This window comes from Aegilops tauschii, chromosome 3 (genome assembly GCF_002575655.3).
Source record: "Aegilops tauschii subsp. strangulata cultivar AL8/78 chromosome 3, Aet v6.0, whole genome shotgun sequence".
Lineage (NCBI taxonomy): Eukaryota > Viridiplantae > Streptophyta > Magnoliopsida > Poales > Poaceae > Aegilops > Aegilops tauschii.
Window position 1 is genome coordinate 483,491,913 of NC_053037.3, and position 13,244 is coordinate 483,505,156.

The 13,244-nt window shown below is 48.1% G+C and overlaps 1 protein-coding gene across 1 annotated transcript; it reads left to right on the forward strand.

Annotated features, from left to right (window-relative positions):
- Positions 1 to 3,777: 3,777 nt before the first annotated feature.
- LOC109766410 (coronatine-insensitive protein homolog 1a) lies at positions 3,778 to 7,516 on the forward strand. Its single transcript, XM_020325177.4, has 3 exons — positions 3,778 to 4,607; positions 5,886 to 6,360; positions 6,445 to 7,516. Exons 1-3 carry the CDS (start codon positions 4,105 to 4,107, stop codon positions 7,252 to 7,254), a joined length of 1,788 nt encoding a protein of 595 aa, XP_020180766.1. The 5' UTR covers positions 3,778 to 4,104; the 3' UTR covers positions 7,255 to 7,516.
- Positions 7,517 to 13,244: the final 5,728 nt, after the last annotated feature.

Consider the following 13,244-nt stretch of genomic DNA (forward strand, 5'->3'; position numbering starts at 1 on the left):
CAACCGGACTCTGCAGTAATGACCTCCAGCCACTTTTTTCTCCCATGTCCAATCCAGGCCGCGGTACCCAAGATCAGCAAGGCCACACACGTCCACAGCTTCTCTGAATGCTTCGATCTGGGCACTACCCCGTTCATTAGGGCCATGTTGTTCATCGGCTCTCAAAATTTCATTGAAATCTCCAATACACATCCATGGGAGGGTACTCTCCCCCCTGAGTCTCATCATTGTGTTCCATATTTTATACCTCAAACTTCTTGTTGCTTCTCCATAAAAACACGTCATCCTCCATTGTTCCCTGCCTGGTTCAGTAACCCAGGCATCCACATGATACTCCAAAAAGTTCTTTATTGCAACATCAATAGAATTTTTCCAAAAGATACAAATGCCACCACTAAGACCGGTGCTACCAACGACAAAACTGAAATCAAAACCTAAAGAAGAACGAAGACCCTCAACACGAGCCTTTTGTAACTGAGTCTCTACTAAACAAAGGATAGCTGGCGAGCTGATCTCAACGAGATCACGGAGTTCGCGAACTGTCGCGGGATCGCCTATCCCACGGCAGTTCCAACTTACTATTTTCATTGGGCTTGGCAGTACCCCTGGTCGGAGCCCGCCAATGTCGTCATCTTGTCTTTGCTCTGCTCCAAGGGAGAGCCGTCCTTCCTTTGTTTCTTGAGATCCCGTGGTGAAACATACGCCGGGGGTAGCGACGAGACTACACCCTGGATGGTGCTTGCGCCCCTCGCCGGAGCCGTGTTTGGCGCCTCCACAGCTGTTGCCGAAGAAACCGGCCGTACCACCAGTGCCGCTGCATTAGCACTCTCTGACATCGCCGCGTCTAGGTTGCGGCGAGCCCCCGCATCATCTTAGACCTCAGTCGCCGCTGCCGCCGGTTTCAAGGGGCTGGTCACCTCTTCTTCCTCCGGCCCTGAGTCCAAGCCTGCTTCTTGCGATGATCTCTTTCGGGGGGCGAGTTCTGGTGATGCACTGGAGCTCCCCGCATTGCTCTACCCCGCCCACGACCTCCCGCACGGCCACCACGCGCTCCTCGATCCCAACTGGGCTGCTCCTGAGGTGACTCCCTCCTAGTTGCTAGCATCCAGCTTCCCCACTGTTTATTCTTTTCCTCCCAAACACCATCACCGCACTCCTCATGATTGTGACCCATGAGACCACAGACTTGGCAGAAAAAAGGGATCTTCTCATACTTCACTGGGAGAAACTTCCTCCCCTCACCAGTAACATTAAGGGGCGTCACCCTCGTCAGCGGTTTGTTCACCAGTATCCTCGCACGAACTCTGACATAATCACCTTCATAGAAGAGGCGAGGCGTGAGTTTTGTCTCCTTCACACGTCCAATGCGGCGAGCCAGTTGATCCATTACTGCTGCCTTCCGCTATAGCTCTGGGATGTTGTGAATCTGGGCCCAAACATACAGACCATCAAATACCACGGATGACGGCTCCTGCTTACCATCATAGTCCTCGATTAGCATCCCCATCCCCCTAAACAGCCATGGCCCTCCATGCAAACCTTCTTCAAATCACCCAAGCAAAACATCTGAAAGATGAAGAGATTTTCTCCTGCCTCGCGATAAGTTGGCACGTTAGCAAGCCTCCAGACTGACTTCAGCGTCTCGAACATCGTCGATGCACTGAACGGCCTTGTCGTGTTAACCTTCCCAATCGCCAGCCACCTCGCATCTGTGTCATACTTTTTCACTCTTCTTCTCCCACCACTACTTCATCAAGTTCATCCTCCTGTAGATCCAGATGTTTCAACATCTCCTCCAGATTTCTCCCCGCTAGGCCTGCTGAAGACGACGACCCCTCCTGGCCCGCCATCTAGGTTACGGCGGCGGCTACGGTCTTGAGGAGAAAAGCAACAAGAAAAACAGCGGAACCCTAGCCCCCTTGCGCACCCGCAGATCCAAACAGGTTTGGCAGAGGAGCGGCAGGGTTAGCCGGAGATCGATCGGTGAAACTCTAGACGACGGCAAGATCGTCGCCGCCAGATACGTAAACCCTAAACGAGAGGGTAGAAGCACGAGCGCCCAAGTTGGACAATTAGCATCATTTTGATATGAATAATATTTTGATAGTGGTCTCTTATGTTGTGTTGTGGCCCATCTTGTTTGAAAAAATTGCCCTAGGTTATAAAAAAATCATGTTATTTAGCTCGAAACTAGCCCGAGATCGTTACAAGCTGAGCACAAGCTACTTTTCACAACCCGATCTTGAGCTTTGCTCATTTTTACGGGCTGCAAGAAATTTTTGAGGAAACAACCCATGTTTTTCAACCAAAAAAACATTACAAAGACAAGGGCAAGGGGACCATGCGAACTAGATTTGCAATGAAGCCCTGTTGTAGTGTATTGGCACATGTCTTGCTGGCATCGGTCAACTTTTATGAATGTGTCTGCTTTATATGTGCATGCCCAGCTAACCTTAGTTTTTCTTTTAGAGGAGTTAATCCTAGCTCTGCGTAGACTAGCTTCATCCAATTTTCGTGAAGATATTTTGAGCAATTTTGTGGCCCAGTGAAAAAGATACCCCTAGAGGAAAAGGCCAATTTGTCGGTCCGACGGCCTGCCTTCCATCAACTGACGTCCTCGACGCCGTGCTCCACCCCCTGGCATTCTCGAGCATCGTGCTGGCGTCAAGCCCACCCACGGCGTCCTCCATGGTGACACGCACGACGTCCCTCTGCGGGGGCGTACGGATGCGTACACCCATAAGAAAAAAGATATGTTATTTTTGTTGTATTAGAAAATTGTGATTGTCAATCAATAGTAGAGATAATGATACCCGTAAAAAATAGTAGAGATGATGATAATAATAGTAAATGGCATAGTGTGTGGGATTAGCGATTTTGTTATAGAGGAATATTTAATTTTGTTTTGGAAGGTTATCGAGAAAAATCTTATGTATGTCTATCTGTCTGTCTTTTAGGAAGGTGATCTCACATATATGTGTGATTTCTGAATTCTTAATTACCTATTATTTACGTAATTGAACTGAATCAGCGCTTGCTGAAGCAAGCACGAAACAAAATTGTCCACTTTAATGAGATTTGAATTTTAATGGGCGAGAGAAAAAAGTGGCTGGTGGGAGCTGAGGCGAAAAAAAATCTGACAAAAATAAACCGATGAGAAAAAACTATCAACTCCTTTTTAAGAGTAGAGATAGCATTCTAGTGTATTGGCACACTGCACACAACATGTTAGCATCTGCCATCTTTTATGATTGTCGCTGCTTTATCTGTGCATGGCTGCATGCCCAGCTAACCTCAGCTCTGCATACACTGGCCACATCCAATTTCCGTGTAGATATTTCGAGCAATTTTGTGGCCCAGTGAAGAAGATACCCCGTATAGAAAAGAGCCGATGGGCAGGCAGCCAAAACGAGCAAGCACGCAATAATGCTCCCCGCAACCACAGGCCTATGGAACGCGATCTTGCACAAGATCAAAGGTGTTTTATCCTCTAGTTGTATAAATCCACTTGCCGCTAAAAATGACTATAGCTGCTAGGCCAACGCTGTCTCTTCAGCTCCCAAGTCCCATCCCGCGCTCCACACACACACAAGCCTTCAAACAAAACTGTCGACGGCGCAAGTGAAATCAAATCAATAATCCTGTGAAAAAAGCGTACGTGATCGTCGGCGGCACGCTGATGAGCGTTGAGCCGCGCTGCCGCGGCACGTACAGTGCTAGGGAGCAGAGCGTAGCTGCCCGTACTCGTAGACTGGTACCGTGCTGGCTGTACCCGGTGGGCGAGGCCATTTATCGCGCCCGTCCACCGGCGGGGCGTACGTGGCGCGGCACCACCAGACGGGACGGGACGAGCCGCGCAGGTAAAAGCTGCTGCCTCCCCCAAGTCACGTCCGCCCCTCCCCTGCTCCTATCCCTCCCTTCTCCCTCCAATAATTTCTTTCCCGTCCTCCCGCAAAGCCCACCCCGCAGCAGAAAGGGTAGGAGGGCGGAGGAATCTCCATCTCCACCTCCGTCTCCACCTCCATGCCCCCGCCCCCCGCCGGGCCCGGCTCAGATCCCCCTTGCGGCGGCCGCTAGCCGATCCGCCTAGCCCCGCCCGATCCGATGGGCGGGGAGGTGCCGGAGCCGCGGCGGCTGAGCCGCGCGCTCAGCTTCGGCTGCGTGCCCGACGAGGCGCTGCACCTGGTCATGGGCTACGTCGACGCCCCGCGCGACCGGGAGGCCGCCTCGCTCGTCTGCCGCCGCTGGCACCGCATCGACGCGCTCACCCGCAAGCACGTCACCGTCGCCTTCTGCTACGCCGCCGACCCGGCCCGCCTCCTCGCCCGCTTCCCGCGCCTCGAGTCGCTGGCCCTCAAGGGCAGGCCGCGCGCCGCCATGTACGGCCTCATCTCCGACGACTGGGGCGCCTACGCCGCGCCCTGGGTCGCACGGCTCGCCGCGCCGCTCGAGTGCCTCAAGGCGCTCCACCTGCGACGCATGACCGTCACCGACGACGACGTCGCCACGCTCATCCGCTCCCGCGGCCACATGCTGCAGGAGCTCAAGCTCGACAAGTGCTCCGGCTTCTCCACCGACGCCCTCCGCCTCGTCGCCCGCTCCTGCAGGTAGTCCAGCAGCTCTACTCACCTGCATCCGTGCACCTCTTTTATTTTCTCTTTTTTTTGCCCTCTTGCCTGTTGATTTGTGGTGGCGAGTTCCAGTAATTGTGACGGTTGATCTGCTCATTGATGAATGAGGATTGATCTGGTCTGTGTGTTGGTTGGTTTCGCCGAATGGAGTATACTGGATAAGGATGAGTTAAGTGCCAGTTTCTATAATTAGATATTTGTTTGCTCTATCATGAGCTGTAACAAATACGGTCATGTGAGGGAAGGTGTCAAGTTAGCTTCCACACACTTTGTTTGGGCGCCATGATACATCATGGCACTAGTTTTCTACGACAAATTGATATGAGCAGTATATGCAAATGACTGCCGAAGGGAGATATATGAGATTTGGTGTACTTCTATGGTTTACCTGTCGTTTCTGTCCAGCACATGTCCGATCCGGTCTCTAGTTTGTAATAAGTATTGACTCACAACAGCTCACAAGTCCCAACCAAGTCAGGCTTAAGCAAACTATAATTTGAGGTTGCATCAGTCAGGTGATCTATCTTCCCCAGGAGTGCTATCGTACTACTTTGATTGGACTTGAACAAGACTACATCCGCCCCTATGGGACATATTTTGAACCAAAATAATGTTGCAAGTTGGTGGTTTCTGTTACCAGTCAATTCTATCATGTTCAGATTAGTGTGGCACTATGTCATACCGTCTTGTCCTTCCTTTTTACTCTTTTGGCAGAAGCCTTTCCATGTGTCCGTGTTAACTTTGCTTTGTCTGAATTCTGCAACTACGAAGTTGTGTGAGGGAAATTATTTTCCCTTAGAATGCAAGTATGATTTGTGTGAGCTTGTCAAGTTCACATATGGAGCTGGGAGACTAAAGGTTAGCATGCTACAAAGGATCTGTAGTGCTTTAGGTAAAATGCATGTACAGTGTGCTCCTTTGTGCCTGGAAATGCCTCATATGCAACCGTGAATTGAAAAAAAAACTGACTTGACTTCAATGGCTGTTCCGCTGTCCCACTATTAATGAAAGGGGACAGAACATGGGGACATCGGGGCATGTTCATGAAGTTTGAGACGTGTCTTTATAGGTTTCCTGGTTCACCAGTAATCCACTTTTCATCGCACTTTCCATTCTTCCTTAGCTTACAACTATTTTTGTGCTCCTTTAGCAAGGCATTCGGACTGTGGTACATTAATTCAAAGTGATTTTACTGTCACTGCATGATTGCGTGCTATCACTGCAGTAACATGCTATTCTAAATTATCTTGGCAGATCCTTGAGAACATTATTTCTTGAAGAATGCGTGATTACTGGTGAAGGTGGTGAATGGCTTCATGAACTTGCTGTCAACAATTCTGTTCTCGTGACACTGAACTTCTACATGACTGAGCTCAAAGTGGTGCCGGCTGATCTGGAGCTTCTAGCAAAGAACTGCAAATCATTACTTTCTTTAAAGATCAGTGAGTGTGACCTTTCAGACCTGATTGGTTTTTTCGAAGCAGCCAATGCATTGCAAGATTTTGCTGGAGGATCGTTCAATGAGGTAGGAGAGCTAACAAAGTATGAAAAAGTCAAGTTTCCACCAAGAATATGCTTCTTGGGGCTTACGTTCATGGGGAAAAATGAGATGCCTGTTATCTTCCCCTTCTCTGCTTCATTAAAGAAACTGGACTTGCAGTACACTTTCCTCACCACTGAGGATCATTGCCAGCTTATCTCAAAATGTCCAAACCTATTTGTTCTCGAGGTAATGTTTCTCGTTACTCTTGTATTTTGGGGGTGTGAAATTTGTCATACTCTCATTTTTACTGACAGTAGATTCTGTCAACAGGTGAGGAATGTGATAGGAGATAGAGGGCTAGAGGTTGTCGGCGATACATGCAAGAAGCTACGAAGACTTCGAATTGAGCGAGGGGATGATGATCCAGGTCTACAAGAAGAGCAAGGAGGAGTTTCTCAGTTAGGCCTGACAGCGGTAGCTGTTGGTTGCCGTGACCTGGAGTACATAGCTGCCTATGTATCTGATATCACCAACGGTGCTCTCGAATCCATCGGGACCTTCTGCAAAAATCTCTACGACTTCCGGCTTGTCCTGCTCGACAGACAAAAGCAGGTAACCGATCTGCCGCTCGACAACGGTGTCCGTGCTCTGTTAAGGAGCTGCACCAAGCTCCGGAGATTTGCTCTCTACCTGAGACCTGGAGGGCTCTCAGACACAGGCCTCGACTACATCGGGCAGTACAGCGGCAACATCCAGTACATGCTACTGGGCAACGTTGGTGAATCCGACCACGGATTGATCCGCTTTGCAATCGGGTGCACCAACCTGCGGAAGCTTGAGCTTCGGAGCTGCTGCTTCAGCGAGCAAGCCCTGTCCCTCGCGGTGCTCCACATGCCGTCGCTCAGGTACATATGGGTGCAAGGCTACAAAGCCTCTCCAGCAGGCCTCGAGCTCCTCCTCATGGCGAGGCGGTTCTGGAACATCGAGTTCACGCCCCCCAGCCCCGAGGGCTTGTTCCGCATGACGCTCGAAGGAGAACCCTGCGTGGACAAGCAGGCCCAGGTTCTTGCCTACTACTCCCTTGCTGGTCAGAGGCAGGACTGCCCTGACTGGGTGACCCCGTTGCATCCAGCTGCATGATTGTTTGTAAATACATCTAGTTGTGTGTACGTACGTACTCTACTGTATTGCCCCTTGGGGTCCCTTTGGCAAGAAACGTATCTGAATATGGTAATTTGTATGGATGTAGATCATTAGCTTAGCTGCTTTGGTGCCCTAATAAGCTAGTGCTGTAGTGCTGTAGCTGAGGTGTAGTGCAATAAGTTGCCGTTGTCGCTTGTACTACTATGTATGTAATCCTGGGAAGTTGTATGCTAAAGTTGCTCTGTGCTTTGATCCTTGAGACTTCTCTCTGAAATCTTGATCGGTCGCTGGTTTTGCCTCTGCTTAAAACCACACTGTACTCAAATTTTCCTTTTGCAATGGAGAATGGGCAGTTCTTATATCCAATTTATTGAAAAGTCTGAACTGATGAAGAGATGCAGGTAATATATTTCAACATTTTTCCTAGACTTTTTTTAGTACTTAAGACTTAGGATTGATAGTACTTAGACTTAGGATTGATACATATTTAAAGATATATATACTCGTAAAAAGGAAGAAGATATATACTGTAATTTTTTTAAATACCGCATTGGTATGATCTTGAACTTAAACTCGGAAGGCTTTTGGCACTGATACAATGTTAAATTTATGCTTTAACCAATTCATCTGAAAATGCCATTGAAGAGAGTCGGCTAGGAGCTCTCCTACATGGATTATAAGCCTGTTCGGCAGCTCTCCGCTCTGCTCCGGCTGCTCCAGAGCGGAGAGCTGCCGAACAGGCTTATAATCCACGTAGGAGAGCTCCAGGAGAGAGCTGCCGAACAGGTAATTTTCACGTAGGAGAGCTCCAGGAGAGAGCTGCCGAACAGGTAATTTTTTTAAATACCGCATTGGTATGATCTTGAACTTAAACTCGGAAGGCTTTTGGCATCGATACAATGTTAAATTTATGCTTCAACCAATTCATCTGAAAATGTCATTGAAAAGAGTCGGCCAGGAGCTCTCCTACGTGGATTATAAGCCTGTTCGGCACCTCTCCGCTCCGCAGCGCTGCTCCTGGAGCAGCCGGAGCAGAGCGGAGAGCTGCCGAACAGGCTTATAATCCACGTAGGAGAGCTCCAGGAGAGAGCTGCCGAACAGGTAATTTTTTAAATACCACATTGGTATGATCTTGAACTTAAATTTGGAAGGCTTTTGGCATCGATACAATGTTAAATTTATGCTTCAGTCAATTCATCTGAAAATGCCATTGAAGAGAGTCGGCCAGGAGCTCTCCTACGTGGATTATAAGTCTGTTCGGCAGCTCTCCGCTCCGCAGCGCTGCTCCTGAAGCATCCGGAGCAGAGCGGCCCGCAGCCTATTTTCTCAAAGTCGCCAAAGTGTCCCTTTCCCGTATTTTGCGGAGCTGGATGATTGCCGAATAGGATCTATATTTATACGGACCTCTCCTACGTGGATTGAGTACGTAGTCCCGGCGGCTACCGAATGATGGAACAAGTGGCGGAGCTCCCCGGAATTCGTGCTGCCTCACGAGGAACGCGACAACGTTGCGTAATACACAGACAAAATTGCAGTATAAAACCCACCTGGTTGGTGAGGGTTTGTTAGACTAGCCACAATGGGTAGTAACATAGGCATGTTACTAGTCTATGTTACTACCTCTACAGTAGGGAGTAACATATATATGGTAACATGCAACACTTCATTTATTAGGCTATAGACACATCTTGCCTTGATATGTGTGATGTTACAGTAACTAGCTATGTTACCGCATGCCTCTCTTTTTTCATTAATTACATGCCACATCATCTATTTTGCCTAGATAGATTTGATGTTACCACCTATGTTACTTTCATTGTGGGTAGTCTTAGACTAGCAAACAAGATGCGTAGATTTGAGGCCTGCCGCTTATTAGCTGCCAGGTGAAGAAAATGTTCTGTCGGCTTTTGGTGAGGGAATGAGCTCTGCGAAGAAGCGGTCGATATAGGGTATCTCCTGCTACGTAACAGTCCAAAAACCTGCTCGTGTTTTAGCGTGCCCGTGCATCCGAAACACGGGTCAGATTTAAGCAAGCAAGAAGCAATTGTCTAGCAGATGAAAGGCATCTGATTCTCACCTGACCGTGGCTCCGTGAAAAGATCCACCCATGTTCTCACCTGACCGTGGCTCCGTGAAAAGATCCACCCATGTCCCCGCAAAAGAAGAAGAAGAAGAAGATCCACCCATGTGTCATGACTGTCGGTACTTCTAAAACCTATAATTTTTTTTTTTACAGAAATAGAGTGTTGTGATATACCCTAGCAAAAAAAAAGAGTGTTGTGATAAACTCTTTAGTGATCTTAAAAGACTTACACTAATTTATAAAGGTAGTACTTGAAAAAAGTAATTACACAAGTGGTGCTTAAACTTACCAAAAGAACCGTTCAAGGATGCAGGTTCTGAGTTGTGCATGAGCTCGGGTAATCACCCCCAAATTAAGCACGTTAATTAATGCCTAAATACTTATTTGTGTTGTGTCATGCACGCATGTCCTAAGCTTTAGAGCTACTAGCATTAGCCTCACCCCACGACAAAATTGACAAATTTGACCTCAGCGAAAGTATTTCACAAATTGAACCGTCGGTGAAACAAATTCACCCAGCTGATCCTTTTGTGCAGCGCCCGACAACCAGGCGCTGCACTCTATTATGCAGCACCTTACCGACAGACGTTGCACGCCTGGCCAGCGTGGCACCCCAGGGCCAGGCCCGGCTCAACGCCTGGTCGTGCAGCGCCTAGCCGACAGAGGCTAGACTACCCATATGCAGCGCCTATGTGTAGGGCGCCACACTATCCAAGTGCAGCGCATATGCGTTAGGCGTTGCACATTCACTTACCTAGCCGGCTGTGACCCCCTCCTAGCCCCCCCCCCCACACACACACCCACCCAAGCCCCATAATAGATTGTGCTCCCCCCCTCAGATTTCCCCTCTCCCCCCATCTCAAATCCTTCCCCAAATTCTGCAAATCTGAAGGTTTTGTCCGTGGATTTGGACCCCAATCCCTCTCTCAAGGTAATCTCCTCTGACCCCCTCGTTTTCATCCGAAAAAATGCTCACATTTGCTCAATTCTTGCTAGGGTTAGGCAAACCCTAGTTCTTCATGGATTTTGAATTTTGTATGGAAATATGAGATTGTTCTTTTGCATTTTGCTAGGGTTAGGTTTCTTAGTATGTTAGGGTTAGGGCTATGGTTCTTGTTATGTTGGGGTTAGGGTTGTTAGTATGTTAGGGTTAGGGTTAGGGTTCTTGTTAAGTTGGGGTTAGGGTTATTGTTTGATATCTTTCTTAGGGCTTTGAATTTTGTGTTAATCTTCGGATGAGTACTTAAGGAATATATTTTACATTGTGTTGTTTTAATTAATTTAGGGATGGGAAGACCTTGTGTTTATGTTCATCATGTGGACAAGGACGCCTTTTTGAAAGGCATTATTGAGCCAGACCCGGATGAGCTTGACATGGTGTTTGAGAGTAGTCCTTGCTATGATGGGGTCTTGGAACAAGTGAGGAAAGATTTGAATTGGATGGACCCAAGTGATATTGTTGGGTTGGAGGGAAGGCATAATGTGGGGTTTGGAATGCACATCCGTTGGAAGACAATGCGTTTGAACTCTGAGCAACGTTGGGTTGCATAAGACGGTGGCCGAATCTCCAGACAAGGCTCTTGAGTTATTTGCTACCAAGAAGGTTGATGCTAGTTTGCACTTGGACTTGAACCGGCATGCCTCCCCGTTGGTTGTTAGGATTCCTCCACCCATGAACCAAGATGTAATGAGTGAACCTCTTTTGACAAATGAAGCTTTGAGGATGATGATAATGAAGTTGATCTCCATGACAACAATGTTGATGATTTGGACACATATCATGTGCAGGAGACCATGGACCCTTCCATCCCATATTCCCGTGGCTATACATCGGAGTCAGACGACGATGGTACCGATGAAGAAGTTGACGAGGAGGGGTTCACGGCGAAGGAGGCCGAAGCTTTCAAGAAGGTACTACGGCGTGATCATCTTGTACCATTGTTCAAGGATGTCTCGCGGATGAAGCCGTGGTTGACAATGGCAAGGGTATATTTCTTGGAGTTAGGCCAACTTCTCACCGGGATTTGGAGCACGGGAAGAACGGTATTTCTCCCGGGTCGAAGTTCGGAACCTTCTTGCAATTGAAGATGTGGCTCTACGACTACTCGGTTACGCATTATCGTCCGCACAAGGCGGTTCACTCCGACGTGAAGGTGCGTTACGCGGTTGCATGTGAGGAGGACGGATGTCCATGGATTGTGCATTCAAGGCCATGGAAAGGAGGGCCCGGTTGGCACATAGTGAGTTGTGTACCAGGTCACATGTGCCGAGGCAAGAAGGTTGATGGCAAGATTGTGTCATAAGACCATAGACAACTCACCTCCGAGTTCATTGCTTACAAGCTTTCCAACTCCATCTCCTCACTACCAACAATGAGCATTCAAAGCGTCATGGACCTTGTGAAAGCCGTCTTTCACTACAAGGTCAAATACGAGAAAGCATGGATAGCGAAGCAAGCTGCATTCAAGATGTTGTATGGTGATTAGGAGAAAGCATACAACCGAATCCCTAGGTTCTTGGGTGCTATGGCCGCCACTAACCCGGGCATGGTTCATGTGGTCGAGGCGTATGGGCAAAAGACAATGGTTCCCAAAGGAAAGACGGTCCGGGTCTTTGGCCGTGCATTTTAGCATTCGAGCAATGCGTGAGGGCTTTCGAACACTATCGGTCGGTCATCTCCATTGATGGCACCTTCTTGACCGGTCAATACAAGGGCACTCTCTTGGTTTGCAATCGAGAGTGATGCCAATAAACGGTTGGTGCCTTTAGCTTTCGCTTTGGTTGAGGTGGAGAACAATGTTAACTAGGAGTGGTTCTTGCATCTTTTGAGAACTAGGGTATTACCGACTCAAAGGGAAATTTGTATCATATCAGATCGCCATCCTGGAATTCTTAACTCGGTGGACATTGACATTCCAGGGCATGCTCCGTTGCACCATTGATGGTGCATGAGGCATTTTTTTTCAAACTTCTATCGGGCATGTGGGCTTAAGGAGCTGGCAGACGATCTTCAAGATTGTTGTCTTGCTTTCTCCGATCGACGGTTCGCCTACTTGTACAACCAATTGCTCGCACACACAAAACCCGATGCTGGTGGCCTTGACTTTCTCAATAGGCACATTGAAGATAGGACGAAGTGGGCATGAGATTTTGATGAAGATGGCCGGAGGTACGGTCAAATGACAAGTAACATGGCATAATGTTTCAATAGGGTGCTCAAGGCTGTATGTGCATTGCCCATGACGGCAATAGTTCAATACACATTCGACAAGATTTACAGATACTTTCTAAAGTACTCAACTGAAACGGTTAAGCAAACGGTGAGAACAAACACAAGTACAAGTTCCCACCGAAGGTTGATGAATGGTTGGAATTTCAATCATGGAAGGCGGACTCCCAACAAGCTATATTATTTAACAACGATGAGCTGTCGAAGTAGTCTCATCCTCCAGATGGTCCGCATTGTCAGGGGGTGTAGCGGACCTAGATTGCGACGATTCTGAATATTTGGGGTCACAACAACCGACAAGGTTGGATAACCACTGTAACCTTTGGCCCTGACCCTGTCACATTCACAGGTGAACGAGAGATGAAAGTAAGCAAAGAATATACAACTAGGTCATGTTGTAACATGGCAATGTACCTTAATGAAAGCTCGAAGTGCACTTTCTCCCTTGCCTTTTTCAATCAGTGTTGTCTCTAGGATAGCCTGGCTTTCATCAGCTTGTTTCTTGATCTCCTTGCGCTATGGATGAAATGACATCAACATATTAATCAAGCAAAGATGTGTACTAGTGCCAATAGGAAAGTCAATTAAGGTCACACTTTACCACATAGTTGAACACAGGAGCAAATGGGGTCTGGGTCCGTTCCCTGACAAATTTGTTGTATTCTCTATAGGTAA

What these genes read in the sequence shown, in the direction of transcription:
- LOC109766410 (XM_020325177.4), top strand. Translation starts at nt 4,105, where the DNA reads ATGGGCGGGGAGGTGCCGGAGCCGCGGCGGCTGAGCCGCGCGCTCAGC. An exon ending in CTCGTCGCCCGCTCCTGCAG is followed by an intron (nt 4,608 to 5,885) that starts GTAGTCCAGCAG and finishes TTATCTTGGCAG; the next exon opens with ATCCTTGAGAACATTATTTC. An exon ending in CAAACCTATTTGTTCTCGAG is followed by an intron (nt 6,361 to 6,444) that starts GTAATGTTTCTC and finishes TTCTGTCAACAG; the next exon opens with GTGAGGAATGTGATAGGAGA.